We start from the raw sequence: 19,543 nt of genomic DNA on the forward strand, positions 1-19,543 counted from the left end.
CTGCGGCAGGAGCCAGGCAGCTCGCTGGGGGGAAACCACTGCTACTAACGCCAGCCAGTCTCGTTCCTGAAAGCCCCCCGAGGTCCCTCCCAAAGACAGATGCACAGTGACCCTTTTTCACAGGAGAAGGCACAGGCTCCTTTCCAGTAGAGCCCGGGGAAGGGGAACAGGGAAACTGAGGCACGTGGCTCAGACACACAGCAACACTGGGCAGGGATTATATTCCTGAAAGCAGCACACACTCAAGTAATCCAGGACACAGCCTGTCTCTTCTTCCCCAGCCCCAAACACCCTGGTGTCCCCAAGGCAATAAATACTCCCCAAGCTACTACACACAGAAGCTCCTGGCCCACCGCCTCCCCTGGGTGTCACAGCTCGGTCTTCACCTTGTGCATCAAGTCCTTCTGGTCAATTTTCTCCAGCTCCTGATGCCAGCGGTTGTAAGCCAGCAGGGCCACGTTTTTGGCCGCCACCGCTATCATCTCCATGGAGCTAGCCACCCACTCCACGCCGCTGAGGTAGAAAAGGTTTTCGTGGAGCACGATGGGTGGGAGGGACTTGGCAGCATCATAGCGGGGATACGTTTGCCACTCTGTCACCTGCACTGAGTAGTAGGACCTGAAGAGGGTCTTCAGCTGCTGCTTATCCAGCGGCTGCTGGGAGAGGACACGCCACACCGCAGCCTCCTGGGGCTGCTTGCGACGGAAAGCTGCAGAGATGTTGACAGGACAGATGTTGTCCATGGCGTTGAAGAAGAGCTCAGGGGTGTCAGTGGTGAGGATGCTGGCAAAGGGGAAGAGCTTGGGGTCAGGGAAGCCAAAGTAGGAGGAGTTGAGGTAGCCGTGCACCACAGAGGTGACGGAAGGCTGGAAGGCTCCAGGGAAGTCGGGGATGGGTGGCTCGAAGTTCTCAAAGGTGAAGTTGGTCCTGCTGGGGTGCAGGGGAGTTGTCACAACCACCATGTCGTAGAAAGCTGAGCCCTGGCCTTCAGTGCCCTCATAGTGTACCTGGTACAGGGCTCTCCCCTCTGAAAAAAGATGGTGGACAGTTAGGAGTGGCCCTAAGCCCCAAGTGGTATTGCCCTGGCCCCCTTTTTTCTAGCATGGCCTCCATCCCCTGGTTTTCCAGTACACACCAGTGCTGGACCATAGCATCTGATCATTATGTATGAGTCACCGATGCTTTAGGGCAGTGGAAATATTTTATCAAGCCTGTGGGAGAAAGTTTCGAGAGAAGCCCAGGCTAGTGGGGCAAGGAGGAATGGGGCAGCACAGCCCACCCCAGACCTCAACTATCCAGACCTTCTGCTGTACTGGATGGCGGAGCCAGCCTGCAACAAGGAGGGTGCCATAGAAGAGACCTGAGGGACCTCAGAAGGGAGAGAGGGGAACCTCAGTGCTGAGGTCTGTACTGCAGGCCTGTACCAGATCAGACAAGAGGAGGAGCTGGACAGACCCCTGGGCCCTCACCCAAATGCTTTACCATGACCAGGATGCTCTCCAGCCTGCCAACACTGCCCCTCTGCCCCAGCAGTGCCATGCTGTCACCACCAACCTCCCACCTTGGTGTACTCAGACCCACGCCCCGGCCAGTGGCACCCAGGGCAGACTCCGTGCCCAGACTCACCTGAGCTATGCAGAGAGATGCCTGTCACCCTGGCTGGGATGACGTTGGCTTTGGTCAGCTTCAGCAGACCTGAACACACCAGCTTGTTGCCTCCTTCCACCTCCCAGGTGCTGCCCTGGGCGCCTGCCAGCGACATGGCTCCTGGGGAGAGGAGGAGGAGGATGGCTCAATAGTCTGCCCACAGAGGGGATGCTAAGGAGAGTCACATGAGGAGGAGGAAGAGAAGGGGTCCGCAGTTTCACCTGCAAAGGCAGGCACCAGCACCGACTGCCCGTAGCTGGAGCGCAGGACGGCCGCGATGACGTCGTCCACGAAGCGCTGTGTGACACCCACCTCCAACAAGGACTCGGCCACTGAACGCTGTGTCATGTTGACAAAGGCATCACCTCCCAGGGAGCGCAGCAGCTCCTCCAGGCTGGAGAAGGCGTAGCCATGTGCCTGGTACTTGTAGATCCTGGAACAGACAGGAGCACAGGGCACGTAGTGATGCCACGATGTCAGGGAAGACCCTCCGTGTCCCCCCAGCCCTGTGGGCTCTCCTACCTCATGAACTTCTCCATCACCTCCTCCACCCACATCTGCAGGCGCAGGAAACTGATGCCATAGTGCCACCAGAGCCGGAAGAGGTTGAGCAGGTACCAGTCGGTCTCCTCCAGGACAAAGTGCTCCCCGCTGAATATGGCACTCTTCCCCACCACCTCGCGCCGGTGCTTGAGGCCTGCGGGCAGCAGGGGGGCCCCAGCCCCACCGGGCTCACACACCTCCCTGGGGCTGGCCAGCTGCTGGCGCAGGCCAGCACCAGCACTGCCGCAGCGGGGATGCGGGCAAAGATGCTCTTGGAGGAGCATCAGGGAGCGTGGGACTCCAGGGCACTGGGACCCCAGCCAGATCCTACATGTTGGGGCACCCCATGGAGTTGCTGCTGCCTACTGGGACAAACTGGTTGGAGTCTGTGAACAAAGCCCACGCCAACTCCACCGGGACCCCATGCCCTGGCACTCTGCTGGACCACCCTGTCCCTTTTTCTTCTAGGGCACAACAGGGCTGGGGGCACAGGGACACAGCAAGGGGGTCTCCGCATGCCAGGGGTGCCGAGGCAGACTGGAAGCAGCTCCCCCCCCCCCCCCCCCCCGCCGTGGCTAGGGCACAGCCCGGGGGCACCCCAGCCCCCCAGCTGAGGGAGGGGGGCCATGCACGTGCTGTGGTGCCCACACTCACCCAGGATCTTGACGAAGTCCTGCATGTGGAGGCTGAGGGCATGGATGGAGGCTCCCCTGCTCTCGTACTGCTGCTTGTTGACGGTGACGGTGGCCAGCCGCCCACCCACGCCCGCCGCCTCGTACACGTCCAGCTGCACCTGCGGCCCGAAGTGCTGCTGCAGGAAGTAAGCGACGGCCGAGCCACCCAGCCCGGCGCCCACCACGGCTGCGGCGGCGAGGGGCGAGGGGCGCCGGGTCAGCAGCGTGTCCCGAGAGCGCAGGGGGCCGCGCTGCCCCCCCCCCACCCCCCCGCCCTCCCGGGTCGCCCGGCTGCAGCGCAGCACGCCCTGCTCCTCCGCGGAGGGGTGCCGAGCTCCCCGCTCCCACCCCCGGAGGCAGGCGGGCAGAGGGCCGGGCGCTGCCGGCACCCGGCACGGGCGCCCCCTCCCCCGCACGCCCCCCTTCCCCCCGGTCCTACCGATGCTGCGCGGCGGGGCGCGGGCGGCGGCGGGCGCGGCCAGGAGGGCGGCCAGGGCCGGCAGGAGCAGCGCGGCGGACGGCGGGGCCATGGCGCGGGCGGCGGCGCGGAGAGCGGGTCCCGGCAGCGCCCGCCCCGGCCCGGCCCCCACCGCAGGCCCGGCCCCCGCGCCCGCCGCTGCCGCCCCGCCCCGCTCCCGGCCGGCGGAGCCCGGCCTGCCCCGGCCTCCCCCCGGAACGGGCCCGCGGGCTCCGCTCCCGCAGCGCCGGGGGATGCTCGCAGCCCTGCTCCGCCGCCGGGCAGCGCCAGGCCGGCCGGGGACACAGCAGCCCGGGTGTCATGGCTCATCTGCCGGCACTCATCCTCAGGGAACGACGCCGAGGGCCAGAGGAGACCCTCCACGTCCAAAAGCTCTGGGTGCGGCACACGGACAGCCCCGGGCGCAGCCAGGGCGGCCACCCTCAGTGCCCTGGGCCCCTCGCCCACCAGGACACCCGGCAACACCCCACTGGGGAGCAGCTGGATGGCGAACCGAGGGCCCAAACCCAGCACCCACCCCCCCCCGCCTCCTGCCGCAGGCTGCTGCCAGAGCACCTTTTCCATGTGCTTTGTCTGTACGTGGTGCTCAGGACCCGGCTGAGGGGAGCAGGCTGCATCCTGCTCGGCTTATGCGTCAGCAAGGGCATTTCAAGCTTCTGCTTGTACTTTCTGCCCTGGGCAAAACAAGGTGCCCCGGCAGCAAGCAGCTTGTGCTATGGGGATCCCACCTGAGAGCCTGCTGCTACTCAGATTACAAAGGATAGCAAAGACTGAGCAAAAAGCTCTAGAAGAGCTAGGGCATGTAATTACAGACCTAGAGCCTGCTGTAGCCCAGGGCTGGCTCTGTACCAAGTGACAAAATTTAGTTTGAGAACCCGTCATCTGAACTTTGTCTCAGGAGAAACAGAAGCACAGGCCTCCTCCTTTCCCCCAGTGAGGAGCCACTTCAGTTCCTGCACCGGGGAGCATGCACAACCCAGAAACTCAGGTATGAACATTTTGGGAGGGCACAGACAAAAAGTACCGTTGCTCAGCTCACCCACGTCCTCACAGTGTGCAGTATCAACCCACAAAGATGGGGAGACAACATTCCCAAAGCAGCTTAAAACACAGCACGCAAATATCTTTGCAGCATGCCTTGGGTTTTAACAAGCTCTTACTTAACCGGCCTGATTTCACTATGGCTGTGGGCGGCAAGAAATCTGGCTGTACACACAGCGAGGCTCCTAGGAGTCCGGGTCAGTACCGCTCCTGATCGCCTCCCCTCTCACGGCAGACCATGCCCTGCTTGCAGGCGTTCTGCAATACCGCGCTCTTCCCCTTGCTCACAAACTCCAATGCTTTTCTGCAGATGGCGGTGGCTGTGGTTTGAGAACTCCCAACTCTCACTGTCGCAGCAGAGCCAGAAATTAACAGACACAGCAGCAGGCAGCAATATTTCCCGGACTAGTCTGGTCAGTGGTGCCATCACAGTGAACGCAGAGCCATGCCTGCACATTTTAGGCAGAACGAGGGAGAGCCCCTGTAATGGGACACAACCTCTGTGATCACAAGGGGACTTGGCTTTAGCACAGATTTCACCCCATAAAGGCCATTTGTAAATGGTCTTTTGCGAAGGTTTTTCTTCTCGTGAGAAGTGCCCGGGGCATTCAGAGCTTCAGGAGAACAAGGCAAGCAAAGGCCCACTGACATGGCACCAACTGTCACTAAGGCCAAACCAGGAATGGAGGCCTGGCTATTTTTGCAGAGGATGCGGGAAGAGAGACTGAGATCTGCTGCAATCACACCCCTACAGAGAAAACCTACTGCTTTCTCCAACAAACCCCTGAAATCATAACCCACCTGCAGATACCACAAGCGTTAATACATAGTATATTAAGCCATCCTTAACCAAGCTGCCATACAGTATGCTTGCTACAACACACCACACACAAAAGGGCAAAAAAGCAGCAAAGCAAAGCTGTAGGAGGATAGAAGGGCAAAAATAAAACCAGATATCAAAATCTAAACTCTTAGCAACGTTCTTCAGAATGAACCACCACCAAAGGTTGGCAGACAGCATTTTTCTACACAATGGTCTGTAAACAGACTTACTAGAATAGATACAGAAGCAGGCACAGAACTACCACAGAACACCACACCCGGGCAGTTTATCAGTGCAGAAATTGCTGACAACTCACCTGTGTGAGAAAGGACCACACACACACACCTGCATTTCCAGAAGTCCACCTAAAGCATTGTTAATAAAGTGTTCAATAAAGTACTGCCATGGACTATATCCCTTATTTTAGACAATGGGCTCAAGAATAGAGAGAAACCTTTCAATTTGCAGTTCCACCTGATTAGAGTGGCAGTTGGAATGACCAGCAGTTTGGGGCAAGGAAAAAAGGAAAAAGAAGCAACTCTGATTCTTTTTTTTTTTAATTAGCAAATGGACAGTATCCGCACAACTAAAGGAACCCACCAATTTCCAACATTAAGTCAAATGTCTTTGTCAATCACTTGCACCACTCCCACACTTCAGTCTTTGTCTTTCAATCAGCCAGAAGCTTTAGGTAAACAGAAAGCACAGAAACACAAAACCCCACAATATATACAGGTTTCCCACCTACTAAATCGATCTAGATTTTTGGAGATTAGCAACGCTTTGTTCATTTGTTCATTTGACTTCGCAAGTAATATCAAAACATCGCAATTTTAAAAATAAAAAAATTCTACAATATTCACAATATAAACCTTAAATACATTTTTAAAAAAATTAAAGGACTGATAATAGCTATTGATTTATCACAGCTGTCTCAACAGAAGCTCTGCTGATGAAGCACTGAGAATTTAAGGTTCACAAAGCAACATTCACATTCTGCACTGCTCTTGGTCAGAATTAAGATGCTGCCACGCTCACGAGACAGTGCCACTGGAGACGCGTCCAGGAGTTCAACTCAGAGATATCCCACTGACAGGGCATGGCAAAGTCACAGAACAAGGCAAATACCCACATTCAGTGGGGCTGCCCACTTCCCAAGAGCAGAAATGCAGGTCCGCAGATATGGTCACATGCACATCTTATCTAGTTGTCTGCATTCCCAGCTCGAGCTCTTCAGTTCATGGCTGGACAAACGGAGTGGAAATGACTAAGAGGTATGTGACACTTCCTCTCCTCTGCTGTTCTGTCCCTGCTAATGTACTCCTGTGTTCTATGAAACAGTCATTGAATAAAGTGACTGAAGAGAAAAAACTCATGGGTCGGCCTCTTCTCTAGCGTAACTCTGCAGAGTGCAACGGACTCTGCCCCACCGTGCTGAGTGTGCAAGCTTTACGCAAACAGGGCAGACAAGGGAGCAAGAACCTACAAAGGAGAAATTCAATCCACCCTTACGCAATCTCATCCATGATAAGAGAGATCATTAAGTGTGCTTCAAAGGCAAGAGAATAAAATTTTGCCTAGGAAATCTGGATCCTGTGATGGAATCCAGGTTTCGTTATTTCGTTTTCACTTCACCATTCAAAGGAAGCAGAAACTAGGACAAACAACAGCTACAGTATTTATCTCTTTGGTAACATCTGTAACAGAGTCTCTAAGCGATGGGTACATCTTAACAGTAATCATCATAAAAGCCCGATAAGATCCTGTTAGAAGTTTCAGAGATTGAAAAAAATGGGGCATGAACTGGGAAAATAGCTTGCCCGTAATTAAACGGGGCCTATGGGAGGGTGAGAAAGACTGCACAGGAACCAGATCCCTCAGATTCCTGCTCTGGCCATGCAGCAGCGCCTCAGTGAAAACAGATCCCAGATATACAAGCTGAATCAATAACCTCTTCGTACAGACAGAAGGTCTGGAGTGCATTTTAGGGTATTTCTTTAAGGCAAAAATGGGTGAATACTAGCTGAGGAGACAGGCAGGCTTGGCAAATAGTCCGAACGTGGACCAAATATTTTCACAGTCAAGTGGCTCTGTGGGTCAGTTTAAAGAGGATTTGAATCCCAACACTTCTGTTCACATACTACTTTTAAATCTGGCTCAGGTAAGCTGTAGCCTTTCTATGACAAAAACGCACCTGTTGTGTAAAATGCCTTTCATTTTGTTTAGTTCCTTATAAAGTCTCACATTCAAAGTTAGTTTCCAAAACCAGCTCTCCCCTTATATTGCAAAAAGACTCAGCTGATATAGCAGGGGCTGAAGCAGCAGCAGAGAACCCAGCCACTCCTTCCAGCTGAAGACACTGTTTCCTCAGAAGAGGCCGCAGACAGTCTTGATGCAGAACAGCAAGACTTGCATTGACACATTTTGTATTTTACCTGTTCTTTGTCTTGAGTAACAGCATAACCTAGTGACCCAGTCAGCATGCAGACCAGCAAAACAATGAACAGGAAGTCCTGTATATCTCTGAAATTTCCAACGTCATAAAACAAGAACATTGAATGAAAAGTTTGTCCAAAGTGATCTAACGTTAATGCTACCATGAAGCGCTGTTTCAGGGTTGAAATATGAAATACCACCCTGAAAACCTACCTATGCAGAGGCAGAAAACTGCACTTTAAAAAGTATCCACTACTGAGTCACCCACATACGGTTGTCACTAAAGCAGCTTGCATGGAGCATATTAGAAATGTGCATCTTCCTTAAATTTCTGGAATGACAACCAACTAGCTGCACATAGTCTCCCCAGATGAAAGACTGTCCATAGCTGCTAATGGAAGGCTGCGGTAATCTTGAAGTCCGCCACAAAAGGATTATGCAACTGAAGCCTGCAAAGGAATGGGAGAAGAATAAGCTTTCTTCCAAACCAGTGATGGCATCCACCATAAGTAAAGAGTTTTTGGAAGTGGATCTCAAATAACTGTCAGACCATGGATCCAATTCCAGAAAGTACAAAGGCAGGAATTAATGAATCAGTAAGAAACAACCTGACAACAACCACTCCTGCCTTGGTTTTGTGTGGTGCAGACCATAGGCTGGTTAAAGAACTCTTCTGTCATTATACTGCTTGTATAGGTGCTCTGTAAAGGGTTAAATTCCGATCTTACTCAGTGACTGCATCCTTTCAGCTGAGATAAATGGACTCCCAGGCAAAAGGACCACTGGGAAATACATATGCCATGCTGTGACAACAACATGCCTCCAACTAAGAGGACAGCTTGAGGTCAGCTTTCACTTCCTCAGCTTTCTGCTTCTCTTGCTTTCTTGTCACCGCTGCTAAAATTGGTTCAAGGGCACTTGGGACTTTTAGTAGAAAAGATTTTTCTCCTTGCATCAAAACCCAAAAGGTTTAATATTTACTATGACCATGCAAAAGTAGAATCTGAATGTGAACTGGAAATTACTGTTATCTGAGTACCAATACTGCAGAGCTGAGAAAATAAAAGTCCAGATTTCCTGCTTAAGGGCACATCTCCATTCTGCCAGCAGCTGCAACAAAAAGCACACAGTTTATCATGCTTGAAAGCTGCACAAACACCCATCAGGGAAGAGAAATTACTCTCCTCTAAACAGACTTTTTGGTTGGAGAAAAAGAGATTTGAGAAGAGTTTTCTGGCTCCATCAAGAACCACTACTCCTTGTTTTACCTTTAGGAGCAAGGAGGCAAGCTGCAATTTTAACCGGAGAACAACTATTAACATTAGTCTGACCTAACAACTGATTTTTCTTTAAAACCTCATCCCTATTCAACTGTAGTATGACAGAGATTTCATTAATTCGGGATTGTTTTCCTGAACTGACTAAGAAAAAGCTGCCCCTAAATGTCATTTCAAGTGATCAACTTCACCTGAGGGGTCTAGGGACAAGGGAAGACACCAAAATCAGTCTGATAATAATACTCAGCCTTTTGGGCTTTTCCTCTTCCAAGTGCTTTGCAAAGAAAAAGCCTCACCACATCCTTGTGAGGTAGGTCAGTAAGTATTATTATATTCCCTTAATACAGATATGGAATCTGAGGCAGAGAAGTTACTTTCCTGAAGGCCACTACAAGAGTCTGTCTCATAGATGGAACCGGGAGACAAGATTCCTTCGCTCTCACAGATTTCCCTTTCTCTCTCGTATCTCTCCACTTCCCCATACAAGTCTTAATGGAGAAACGAGCAACGGAGAAAAGGGCTACAGCGCCGTGTTTCTGACAAATAGCAGGACTCTTAGTACCACGCCACATACTCCAAAAAGGATTATTAAATACAGAAGTACCTTAGAATTAATGGCAAAATGACTGCACACATTATAAAGAAGCCAACATACAATACAAACCTAGCTTAATAAATAAAGACATGCAGCTGCAGTTGTGACTGTGCTGAGGGGTCCTCAGCTCAGTAAGGTCCCAGGTGCCAATGGGTAAGCCCACGTCACTCCTGTGACTCTACTGCCACGCCGACGAGTGCATGCCTGATAGTGCGACCATGGAGTTTATAGCCATCCTGAGTCACCAGCGCTATCGTGCCTGGCTGCATTCCCTCGGCTGGTACATGGCAGACTATTTCATGGTCATACGGATCATATTTGCCACCAACAGGGTTCATCTTCTGAAGGCCATGTTTGGCAAACACACTTTGCAATTTGGCCTCTATAAGAGAGAGGCCTTCACAGATTTTCTTCAGGGTTGGATTTGGATTACTAGGCTCCGCTTCTTCTGCGGCACTCTCGGCAGTCTTCTCCAAGATATCTGCTACCTCCACAAGGTCCCTGCAGAAACTTTGGATCCCTAGAGGCACAAAGAAATGTAAAAAAAAAAACCAAAGTAAATGAAGTGCAGTTTACAGAACATACAGAGCTACAGTACCAATGACAGGCACAAAGTCACAGCAGTTTGAAGACACTTTTAAAGCTGCTAATTCCTTTGCACTGTTACTTTAGTGAGAGCAGACAGTGTCTTCTGTATCCTGTAGCTAAAGCTTGAGTGTTACATGGGTAGTAATCTAAAGACTCCCCAGCTCAAGGTATATGCAGGAAAGGTACAACTATGCACATCAACATATCTCTCTCTCTCTAGTATATCTGACAAAGCAGAGCATTAGTATTTCACTCCAAAAGGTTATTGCAACTAAGACTTGTTGTTTAGGACACTGTTCCACACCCTCTCATACAGTCTTACGGGCGTAAATGTTTTTCCAAGCAACTCACACAAATGCCCATGCACATAGGAACAAACACAATGGGGGGAAGTAAAAATAATACATGACCATTCAAAAGTATGTTGACAATTTTCTTCGTAAGTTAAAACTACCATGGAAGGACTGGACAAAATGGTCCCTGAGTTGGTCATGAAAAGTCATGCAGTCCTTTTCATTAGAAAAATGGGTTTAGACTGTATACACTTCCAGAAGGCGTATTACACAGCGCAGAAATTTCAGGAGAACCAGCCTCCCTTCATTTACATAGATGCCATAACTAACTTACTGGAAAGACATTAGGAAAGCAGGGAAAGAGAAACAATAGGTGTTGTCTATAGTTGTACATACATGTTTAAACATGCACAGAATGAAGCAGCATGAAGGAGAAGCAACAAAGGAGCAGACAGAAGCAGACCTATTACCAACCATTTCATAGAATCACAGAATCATTTAGGTTGGCAAAGACCTTTAGACCATTGAGTCCAACCATTAACCCAGCACTGCCAAGTCCACCACTAAACCATGGGCTTAAGTGCTGCATCTACGTATCTTTTAAATACCTCCAGGGATGGTGACTCAACTGCTTCCCTGGGCAGCCTGTTCTAATGCTTAACAGCTCTCCCAGTGAAGAAGTTTTTCCTAATATCCAATCTAAACCTCCCCAGCGCAACTTGAGGCCATTTCCTCTTGTCCTATCACTGGTTACCTGAGAAAAGAGACTGACTCCCACCTTGCTACCACCTCCTTTCAGGTATTCCTCTTGCACCAGAGTCTGTTTTAATGCTCTACAGACCCCCATGACTCATTCCATGAGCAACTTCTAATCAAGAACCTGATTTTTCTTCAGATCTGAAGCATACTACATATAAAATTCAAAAAGCTCAACCCCCGCTCCCCAAAACCAATGGTGCTGATTATCCCAGAATTCAGCAGTCATTTTATAGCACAAGTAGAGCAGTAAGAAAAATACAACAGCTCTAATTTCAAAACTACTAGAATTAACCAACAAAAAACCTTTTGAGATTCATGTATTGTGGAGAGCAAGTTTCTCATTCTCAGAGATGGTGCTGACAGAGTGGAATGATTAAACAGCAGTTTCTTCCCTCTTCACCTGCCTCTGTTGCCAAAGCTACAAATTCAGCTCACTTCACTGATGCTAAAATATTTCTTACAGAAATTTTAAGCAATATCTGATTGACAACCTTTTTCCTGGGCAGGATCTACCTCCTAAAAGCTAGAGCAGAAGCAAAGAGGCTGTTAATATAGTAAAGGAGATCACAACCTGATGACACAGCTGAGAGTATGAGATACATCCTGCCAGAGCCAATTCTCAGCATACAGAAGAGCCTGCAATTTCAGCCAAACTACACTCAGTTGCACTGGCCTATTTTAATTTAAAAAAAAAAAAAAAAAAAAAAGTACAAAACCCTCACTGAGCTAAACCTGATAGGACATAGCTGGACATACAGAAAAAATAGTGAGCAAGCCCAGACACCAAGATTTCAGGCCACACATCATGCCAGACTTTACAATGAATGAGGGCAGGACCCAGGGGGAGAGAAAAGCTGTTGATCAGCATTTTATGCTCAGGCAGGCAGGCCACTGCAATCAACATTGCTTTGCCTCACTTTGCTTACCAAAGAGCTTGGCATCTTCCACAAACTTCTGTGTTCTCCTCCGGACCTTCTCAGAATCTGCCAAGGCTTTCCGGTATCGCTCCTGTAACCACAATAGCAAGGGGAGACATCAAACGAGGAGATAAAACCCATCTCCTGACAGCTGGCAATCTCTTAGAAACACTTTATAAAGAGCCCACTTCATGTCAGAAGGCTGGGCTGGGCTCTTGCATTTTCATTACAGGCAAACCGAATTCTCTCTCCTACTGATTAATCAAGCACAGCTGCAACTCCCTCAAAAGACCCAAGTGAAGGCCAGAAGCATTCAAGGCACAGCTCAATTGAACACCGCATTGTCAGGCTGCTGCTTTTTGCATGACTCATTGCAGCTATTGAGACACTCCTTTCTCTAGCAGGCAAGCTGGTGGTCTCAGCAACAGATCTGCAACTGCCTGATTTATCGTTTGGTGCAGTAATATTCTCAGGGTGATTACCGTCAGAATTGCCTGGTGCTGCGGTATTTAATCCTCTCCTTAATCACATCTATTCTTCGAAGTCCCTATGACATGATCCCTACCATTTCCACCACATCACTGTCACTAAAGAGGACTTTCCTCCCTGGACAATCTGGATCCAGTGTGACACAACGTGTGATGATAATCAGGATGAAGCTACTGCCATTCCCTCTGTACAATGCAATGAAAGAATTGACCAGACCATCTTCAATGTACAGTGCTGCCTGCCAGGATCATACTGTCAGTGTCTTGCTCCTAGGTGCTACTGACAGGTGGTGTTCCTGGGGAAGGCAGACTGTACTTTCACACTGCACCCTCTCACACTTAGAGCACATTGCATAGCACATCTGCATAGCACAGCAGTGCTGTGTGCGTGTCATAGGGCTTACAGAAAAACCTAGGGCTGAAAGACAGACCAAGTCAAGGGGACTGAACAAAAGATACCATGATGCCACCAGCAGCATACTCACAGTTAAATCCTGGACTTGTTCTTCCAATTTGATGGTTTTGTGCTCTAAGGCACAGTCAGAAAGGGGATGCCTGGGCTCATCACGGGGATCTTCTGGGCCACACTCGTCTCCTGTACTTCTCTGCTGAGCTGCAGTGCTGAAAACACAGGGGGACTCCCTGAAATACAAACTAGTGATAAAGAAGGAAAGTTAAGTAACAACAGGCCAACAAGAATTCTAGTTTAGTGTCATTACTAAAAGCAGGCTCTCTTAAAAAAGCTACACAGGATTCTCAATAAAATTGCAGCTCTTTTCAGAAAATATGGACAACTAGTACAGAAAGACAGACAGATGTTTTGAAAAAATGTTTTATTTTAGACTTACATGTCACTGCAGAGGCTGTATACCACTTCTCTGACATACCTTGAAAAGACTCAGATTTTCACAGGAACACAAGTTGTGGGTTGCATTTTTGCTGACCTCCCAGTACAGGTGGTCAATACTGAATGACAAACTTCGGAAACATTTTTGCAAGGTAGTCTTAAAAAGGAGGCAGGTAGTATAAAGATGGTTTTACAGTTATTTAAAAACCCCTACATGTTCTGAGCAAAATTCTGTAAGATTTGCAAGCCCATGGCACTTAAGCTAGCCAGGCAGAGCCTAGCCTGCTACTAAGATGGTGCAGAGATCACAGAAGGGAAAGTCACACCATGGAATGGCTGTGGATTTCTGTGGAGCAATTCAACAAGCAAGGAAAGACATATACATCTCAAACTGCTGGCTAACGGAGGATCCAATTCTCAGATGCTCTGACCCATTTGTTCTCCTGCGTGCAAACAGACATAGTAGTTGGTATATTCAGTTTTCCTCCTATTTAGTCAAGAGGAGGAGAGCTTGAACCTTTTGCCAACCAGTTCTACTTACAAAGTAGCAATCGCTAGACTCCTGCCCAGTTTTCATGTCTACTGCTAAGTTTTCATGTCTAAGAAACCAATGAGAACTGTCAAGAGACATGACCAAGTGCTGTGCACCCCAAATATTCTGCAGCCTTCTGCCAGGACCTTCACAGCTCTATTAGATGTATTTGGAAAAGGGACTGAACATTGTCCCTAATATTCTGCAACAGTTGTAAGCAGTTCAAATGTTTTTATCTCTACTGGCAATGAAAGAGTCCCAAAGGCAAAAAACCCAAACCAAGCCCAAGCTTCAAGTGCTGAAGCCTACCCTATTTCAATGACTTCTTCATCCCAAGTATGCTTTTCAACTAAAAAGCACACTTCCCCGTGTTTGGTGTTGATACAGCAGGTGGAGCTCACCCAGGAGGCTGACTCCACAACTTGCAGATGAAATGATGAAACAACCAAAGAGTCAGATATAATTGGATTGAGCTAAACACCACCTAGGTGCTTAGCAGCCTGTTCTATACTGTAACAATCTCACAGGTTTCCCAAAGACTAGATAACAGAAGCCTGCCTGAAAACCATTTGGTCAGGAGATGATCAAAACCAGCATGCTAGACACTTTGAAAAGTAGAGAAAACATTTTTCAGTTCATTCTGTTCTTTTCCAGAAAGCCCTTCACCTGCAGTAACAATGCTGTCACTCCAAGAGCAAAACCAAGCATTTTCACTCCCCCTCCTACTCCACTTGCTTTTACGAACCAACCTAGACAGCCCCCACTCCTGCCAACATGAGGCTAAAGCCTCAGCCTACCTCCCTCTCCAGGAACAGTCTGCAGAAGAAAGTTCAATTTACTTCCAAACCAGCTCAATTTAGGAAACATTTTAGTATATACTTAAGAAGGGAGGGTGTCTCCTTTTTTTGGGAACACCTGGGCTCTTCCTCTGAGTAGGTCTTTCAACATCCCCTTTCATACAGGGGTTTTGCATATACTAAGTGCACATCTACCGAGCGAAACACAGCATGGCACAGAAATCACTGTACTGGCACTGACTCAAATTTCTGTCTTCATATAGCACAATTCAACACTGCACAGAGCTGCTAATTTAGGCTCCAGAATCGATACAGCTGAGCTCACATTACCAAGCCTGCACCATTAAGCTTTCTTCCTTTTCAGCACGGCTTTACTGCTCGGGTACAATGTTGCAGAAGTGCACAGCATTTGTTTCTGGGTCTCTCAAATAGGTCATGAGATCTAAGTGTTGGTTCAGCAGTTCAGGAAGCTAAGCTTACAGCAGCAACTGGAAGGGACAGGTTTGCTCCCCTTATTCCAGTACTGTGAGGAATAAAGGTTCAGGAGTTAAACCAGCTGAAAACTAACCCTACAAACAAAAAGGCTTTTCCGGCTGTATCCCTGAATAGGTTTGCTGACAGATCAGATGAGCGCAAGTGCCAGTACAAAAGAGAAGACAAACACATGAAGCCTGGTGAGATGTGGGAGGGAGAATATGGGGAAGGGGTGTCCCCCTTTGAGTGGCAACCAGGGCTGAGACTGGCTCAGCTCTATGACCAAAGCACAGTTGAAGATATTTATAGCAGCCCAAAGACCATCAAGCATCTCCTACCACTCTGTGCTCAGCAGCCCAATTTTCCCTCATTTTATTTTTAATACAAGGTTGCTAAACATCCTACAACATTAATGGCAAACTTCCTTCTCCTACCTGAAGACATTTGCATATGCAATTTGTTCATTAAGTGGGTACTTAAAACATGATCTGTATGTCAAACCACTCCTTTTTGACACATTACATGCCAAATAGAAGCCTGAACGCTTCTGCTGCATACACTTGCTCTAGAATAGGATGTTCCTCACATTGGTCTTCAAAGAACCAGACGAGGGGTGGTCACTAGGCTCTTTTCAAAAAGCTGCCCAGCCACTGCACTTCTGGGTTCCAGGAAACCCAACACAGAAGAAAACTCCATATTTTATCCCTGGCTGCAGAGAGATCTGTTTGGGGCACAAGAGCCCATCTTGAATGATTTTTAAGATGCTTGTCACACTCATTTTGTTGACTGGTTTTTCAGTTATAGAAAGTAGACTAAACCAGAGGTGAGGACAGAGAAGGATCCCCTCCACCAAGTTTTCAAAATCGGTCTGTGAAGCTTTAAACAACTGCAAAGCCTTCTTTGTAAATAAAAGGTGTGTCCATGGTAAGCACCAGCTACAAGCTTTGTCCTTCACTGTCTTGCGTTTCATTTAAGGAGCTGCAGGGATGGAAATTAGCCATGCTTCAGATCAGCCAAAAAACCTGAAATGCAGCTGAGAAAGCAGTCTTGCTAGGTACTTCACAGGTTAGACTCCTGTGTCTTAAACTACACAAATGAGTTAACTCTTTTGCATCCAAGAGCAAAAGTTAGTGAGTCATTCTCCTCTGCAAGTGATTTACACTCAACGAATGGGTGTGTTTCGGTGTGTAGGAGGAGAAGGGAATGCACGAGCTGGTGCCTCAGCTACAGGGACCTGCCTACGTGAAGCAGAGAGCTGCCTGCATGGACTCCTTTCTCCAGCTTGTGAAACCAAGTCACAGAACACTTCCTCGTGCAGTGAAATGCCCTGGGTATCAGATGCCGTTCAGATGAGACTGCCTTAAAAGCTGTAGGCAAGAAACAAGAACCACAGACCGACTCCAAAGGGAATTTTTCAGAAAGACTATTATGCAGAATTGAAAATGCCGCTCAATTTACTTGTTCCTTCAGGATGAAAGAAACACATGACTAAAAAGGGCAAGTGCTATTTATGGTCTGTCCACTGCACTGTGCTCCATCTTCTAAAACCAGTCTTGATCACAGCTGCCCTAAAAATAGGCAGAAATCCCACTGGAGGAAGTTGACACATCCTGAAGTGACAGACACGTGGAAGCCCCAGACTGTGTGAAGGACTTATCCAAGTAATCTGGTGATACAGAAAGATTTACAGAGTGATGTCACAGAAAGGCAAATAGAGAGACGTAGCAGAGAAGTTGACTGAAGCCATATGGTTTAAGCCAATTACTCTTAATGAATTTAATGATGAGAACAGGACTCTGGCCAGAACAATAGTATCACCTCTTTCTGGAGCACAGGCACGATACAAGGACATCCCAAACTGACTCTGTCACTTTCCCTCTGAACACACGGCCCCTACCCCACCTCTCCTAAAACACTCCTTCCTCCTCCTCCCAAATCAGCATAACAAAACATGCAAATGCTGAGACACACGGAAACATCTGCGTTAGTGTTTTAGCTTTGGATGAGTGTGCTTTGGATGGAAATCTCCTAATTATGCCCCATTACTTCACTCTGTTTAATCAGGGAGTGATACCAGAGATTAATACTATGTGGACTCCTCTTCCATGAAACCTGAGAAAAAGCTTGTGCAGGGCACCTTAAAGGGGGACTGTAAACTGGGCGGTAGGCTCTCAGACCGCAGCGAGCCCAGGCTAAGAAGCCCCTGAGATGTGCAGCACCGGTGTCTGGGCCCCACCACCCATCGCTTTGCTGTACAGAGCTGCTTCTGCTGGGTGACACAGGCACAGCCGCAGAGAACTGGCGTACAGAGGAGTTTCGCACTGATGGCAAGTTCTGATGATCTTCCAAGAAGGAAGCCTGCTCAGCTCCCATCAGTCACCCATTTCAAACCTGGTGCACACCTTGAGAGGGGCAAAGCAGCTTTCACACATATAAGAGCAAGAGCTTTCAGACACAAGACTTTACATTTAGTCCCAAACACAGTTGCTTCTATTATGTGTTGTAGATTGATTTTACCACATTTTAAGTGGTCTTTTCAGGCTTTTTTCCCCACCCAGGGAAGAAAAAAACCTCTCTAGAATAAGCTAACATGCATTTTGACTGTTTTTCTTTTCACCTGCCCACATTTCACTCACATAACCAAAGCACTTGTTATGGGTTTCCCTTTTATAAGCCATGTTCCACAACATTCAAAAATACGACTGTACGCTGTTTTACTGTCTAAATATGGAGACAATTAAATGGACCCTCCCTCCTCGACCATCCAAAACATGCTGAAGGTACAGATGCTACATCACTACCAAAAATAAAACCTGAGGAGCACATTAGAGATACAGTCCATGAATAAACGGTTCAGATGGGCAAGAAGGGATACAGAAACCACTCGTGGGTATGCGTTAACGGCAGGAAGCGACCTCACAACGTGACTTACTGACCGCAGAAACGCTTTTCCCTAAAAATTAAAATGAGTTTTTCCTCAAAACGTCACTTTTCCAGGAAACAGCTTGCTTATGGAGAGCCTATTTCTGTTCCAGGCCTTCCGAGAAGCGAAGGTCTGGCAGCGTGCCCCCCAACCGAGGGGTAAAGCAGAGGCCTCCGGCGGGGACAGCGCCCTCCCAGCGGAGCCCCGCGCCGGCCCACACCCCCGCGGGCGCCTCGGACCCCGGCCCGCCGCGGCGGGCCCTCAGGCCGGGCCCGGGGCGCTGCCACGTCTCGCTGCGAGCCCGCCACAGGAGGGGAGGGGTCAGCGCCGCGCCCGGTAACGGCTGAAGGAGAGGGACGCCTCAGTCCCCCTCCCGCCCCCGGCCCGCCTCACGTACCTGCCGCGCCGCGCCGCGCCGCCGAGGGGGAGCACAGTCCCGAAGCGCCGCAGGGAGCGGGCGGCCATCGCCCCGCAGACCGACGGGCTGACTGACGGAGGCGCGCGGCGCGCCGGCACCGCCCGCCAACTACAGCTCCCAGCAGCCCCTGCGCGGACTACGAGTCCCGGCAGGCAGCGCGGCTGCCCCGGCCGGCCCGGCGCCTGGGGCGCTGGCGGAGCGGGCTGCGCCCCTTGTGCGATTAAGACTCGGAGAGGCCGGGGCCAGCAGGCCGGCCTGAGGTGGAAGGCACGGTGTTTCTTACCTCGTGGTGGAAAAGCGTTAAAAAAACCCTAAACCCTTGGCGTAGTGTGCCTTTGAGCGCTGCCTCCACAGGGGGCCTGCAGGAAGGGTTGGAGGGACTCTGTTAGGGGCTGTAGTGACAGGACAAGGGGCAATGGTTTTAAACTGAAACAGGGTAGATTTAGATTAGGTATGAGGAAAAAATTCTTCACTGTGAGGGTGGTGAGGCTGCCCAGAGCAGCTGTTGGTGCCCTATCCCTGGGATGCTCCAGGCCAGGCTGGACGGCGCTCTGAGTGACTTGCCCTGGTGGAAGGTGTCCCTGCCCGTGGCGGGGGGTGGGGGTGGGGGGTGGGAACCAGATGGTCTTCAACATCCCTTCCAACCCAAACCATTCTATGATTCTTTGGCGTGCTTCCACAGGCTGTGGTGCTCTAGCTCCATTCCTCCCTGCTGTGGGCATAGGCTCCTCATTTCTTTAGTGGGAGAAGTGATGCTTTGAAGAGAAGGTTTTTACCGCTTTTCAAAGTGAAACAGGATGGTGTGGCTCCTGGTCCCAGAGGGGACAAGAGCAATGACAATCAGCACAGGGAAGCTGCTGCCGAGAAGAGGACAAGCACTGTTGGGGAATGGAGCTTTCCAGCACCTCATCCCTGGGAGCTGGGGAGCCCCTCCAGCCTGGGTAGTAGGCAGCTAAGCTCACAGCTCTGAGCTAGCTGCCATCACTAACCCAG

At 49.6% G+C, this 19,543-nt stretch overlaps 2 protein-coding genes across 3 annotated transcripts; both read right to left on the reverse strand.

The window, feature by feature from the left end:
- Positions 1 to 202: 202 nt before the first annotated feature.
- Positions 203 to 3,454, reverse strand: PCYOX1L (prenylcysteine oxidase 1 like). Its single transcript, XM_055719394.1, has 6 exons — positions 3,304 to 3,454; positions 2,845 to 3,051; positions 2,170 to 2,344; positions 1,869 to 2,080; positions 1,627 to 1,767; positions 203 to 1,027 (listed from the first exon to the last, which is right to left on the reverse strand). Exons 1-6 carry the CDS (start codon positions 3,392 to 3,394, stop codon positions 369 to 371), a joined length of 1,485 nt encoding a protein of 494 aa, XP_055575369.1. The 5' UTR covers positions 3,395 to 3,454; the 3' UTR covers positions 203 to 368.
- Positions 3,455 to 6,871: 3,417 nt separating this feature from the next.
- Positions 6,872 to 19,519, reverse strand: GRPEL2 (GrpE like 2, mitochondrial). Of its 2 annotated transcripts, XR_008733534.1 has the most exons (5): positions 18,530 to 19,519; positions 13,045 to 13,213; positions 12,081 to 12,162; positions 9,584 to 10,034; positions 6,872 to 8,091 (listed from the first exon to the last, which is right to left on the reverse strand). XR_008733534.1 is itself a non-coding variant. In XM_055718416.1 (4 exons), exons 1-4 carry the CDS (start codon positions 18,595 to 18,597, stop codon positions 9,679 to 9,681), a joined length of 675 nt encoding a protein of 224 aa, XP_055574391.1. In that variant the 5' UTR covers positions 18,598 to 19,519; the 3' UTR covers positions 6,872 to 9,678. The 2 variants fall into 2 exon arrangements, 1 of the variants encoding a protein (XP_055574391.1); XM_055718416.1 differs by having other exon boundaries at positions 6,872 to 10,034.
- Between the last annotated feature and the right edge of the window lie 24 nt (positions 19,520 to 19,543).

Source organism: Falco cherrug, chromosome 8, assembly GCF_023634085.1.
Source record: "Falco cherrug isolate bFalChe1 chromosome 8, bFalChe1.pri, whole genome shotgun sequence".
NCBI lineage: Eukaryota > Metazoa > Chordata > Aves > Falconiformes > Falconidae > Falco > Falco cherrug.

Bases quoted from the DNA above. Each gene is read 5' to 3' on its own strand.
- PCYOX1L (XM_055719394.1), bottom strand. From the start codon at position 3,394: ATGGCCCCGCCGTCCGCCGCGCTGCTCCTGCCGGCCCTGGCCGCCCTC. The intron at 3,052-3,303 runs GTAGGACCGGGG...TCGCCGCCGCAG, and splicing joins CGCCCCGCCGCGCAGCATCG to CCGTGGTGGGCGCCGGGCTG. The intron at 1,028-1,626 runs GTGAGTCTGGGC...ATCTTTTTTCAG, and splicing joins CATCTCTCTGCATAGCTCAG to AGGGGAGAGCCCTGTACCAG.
- GRPEL2 (XM_055718416.1), bottom strand. From the start codon at position 18,597: ATGGCCGCCCGCTCCCTGCGGCGCTTCGGGACTGTGCTCCCCCTCGGC. The intron at 13,214-18,529 runs GTACGTGAGGCG...CTTTATCACTAG, and splicing joins GGCGCGGCGCGGCGCGGCAG to TTTGTATTTCAGGGAGTCCC. The intron at 12,163-13,044 runs GTGAGTATGCTG...TTGTGGTTACAG, and splicing joins AACAAGTCCAGGATTTAACT to GAGCGATACCGGAAAGCCTT.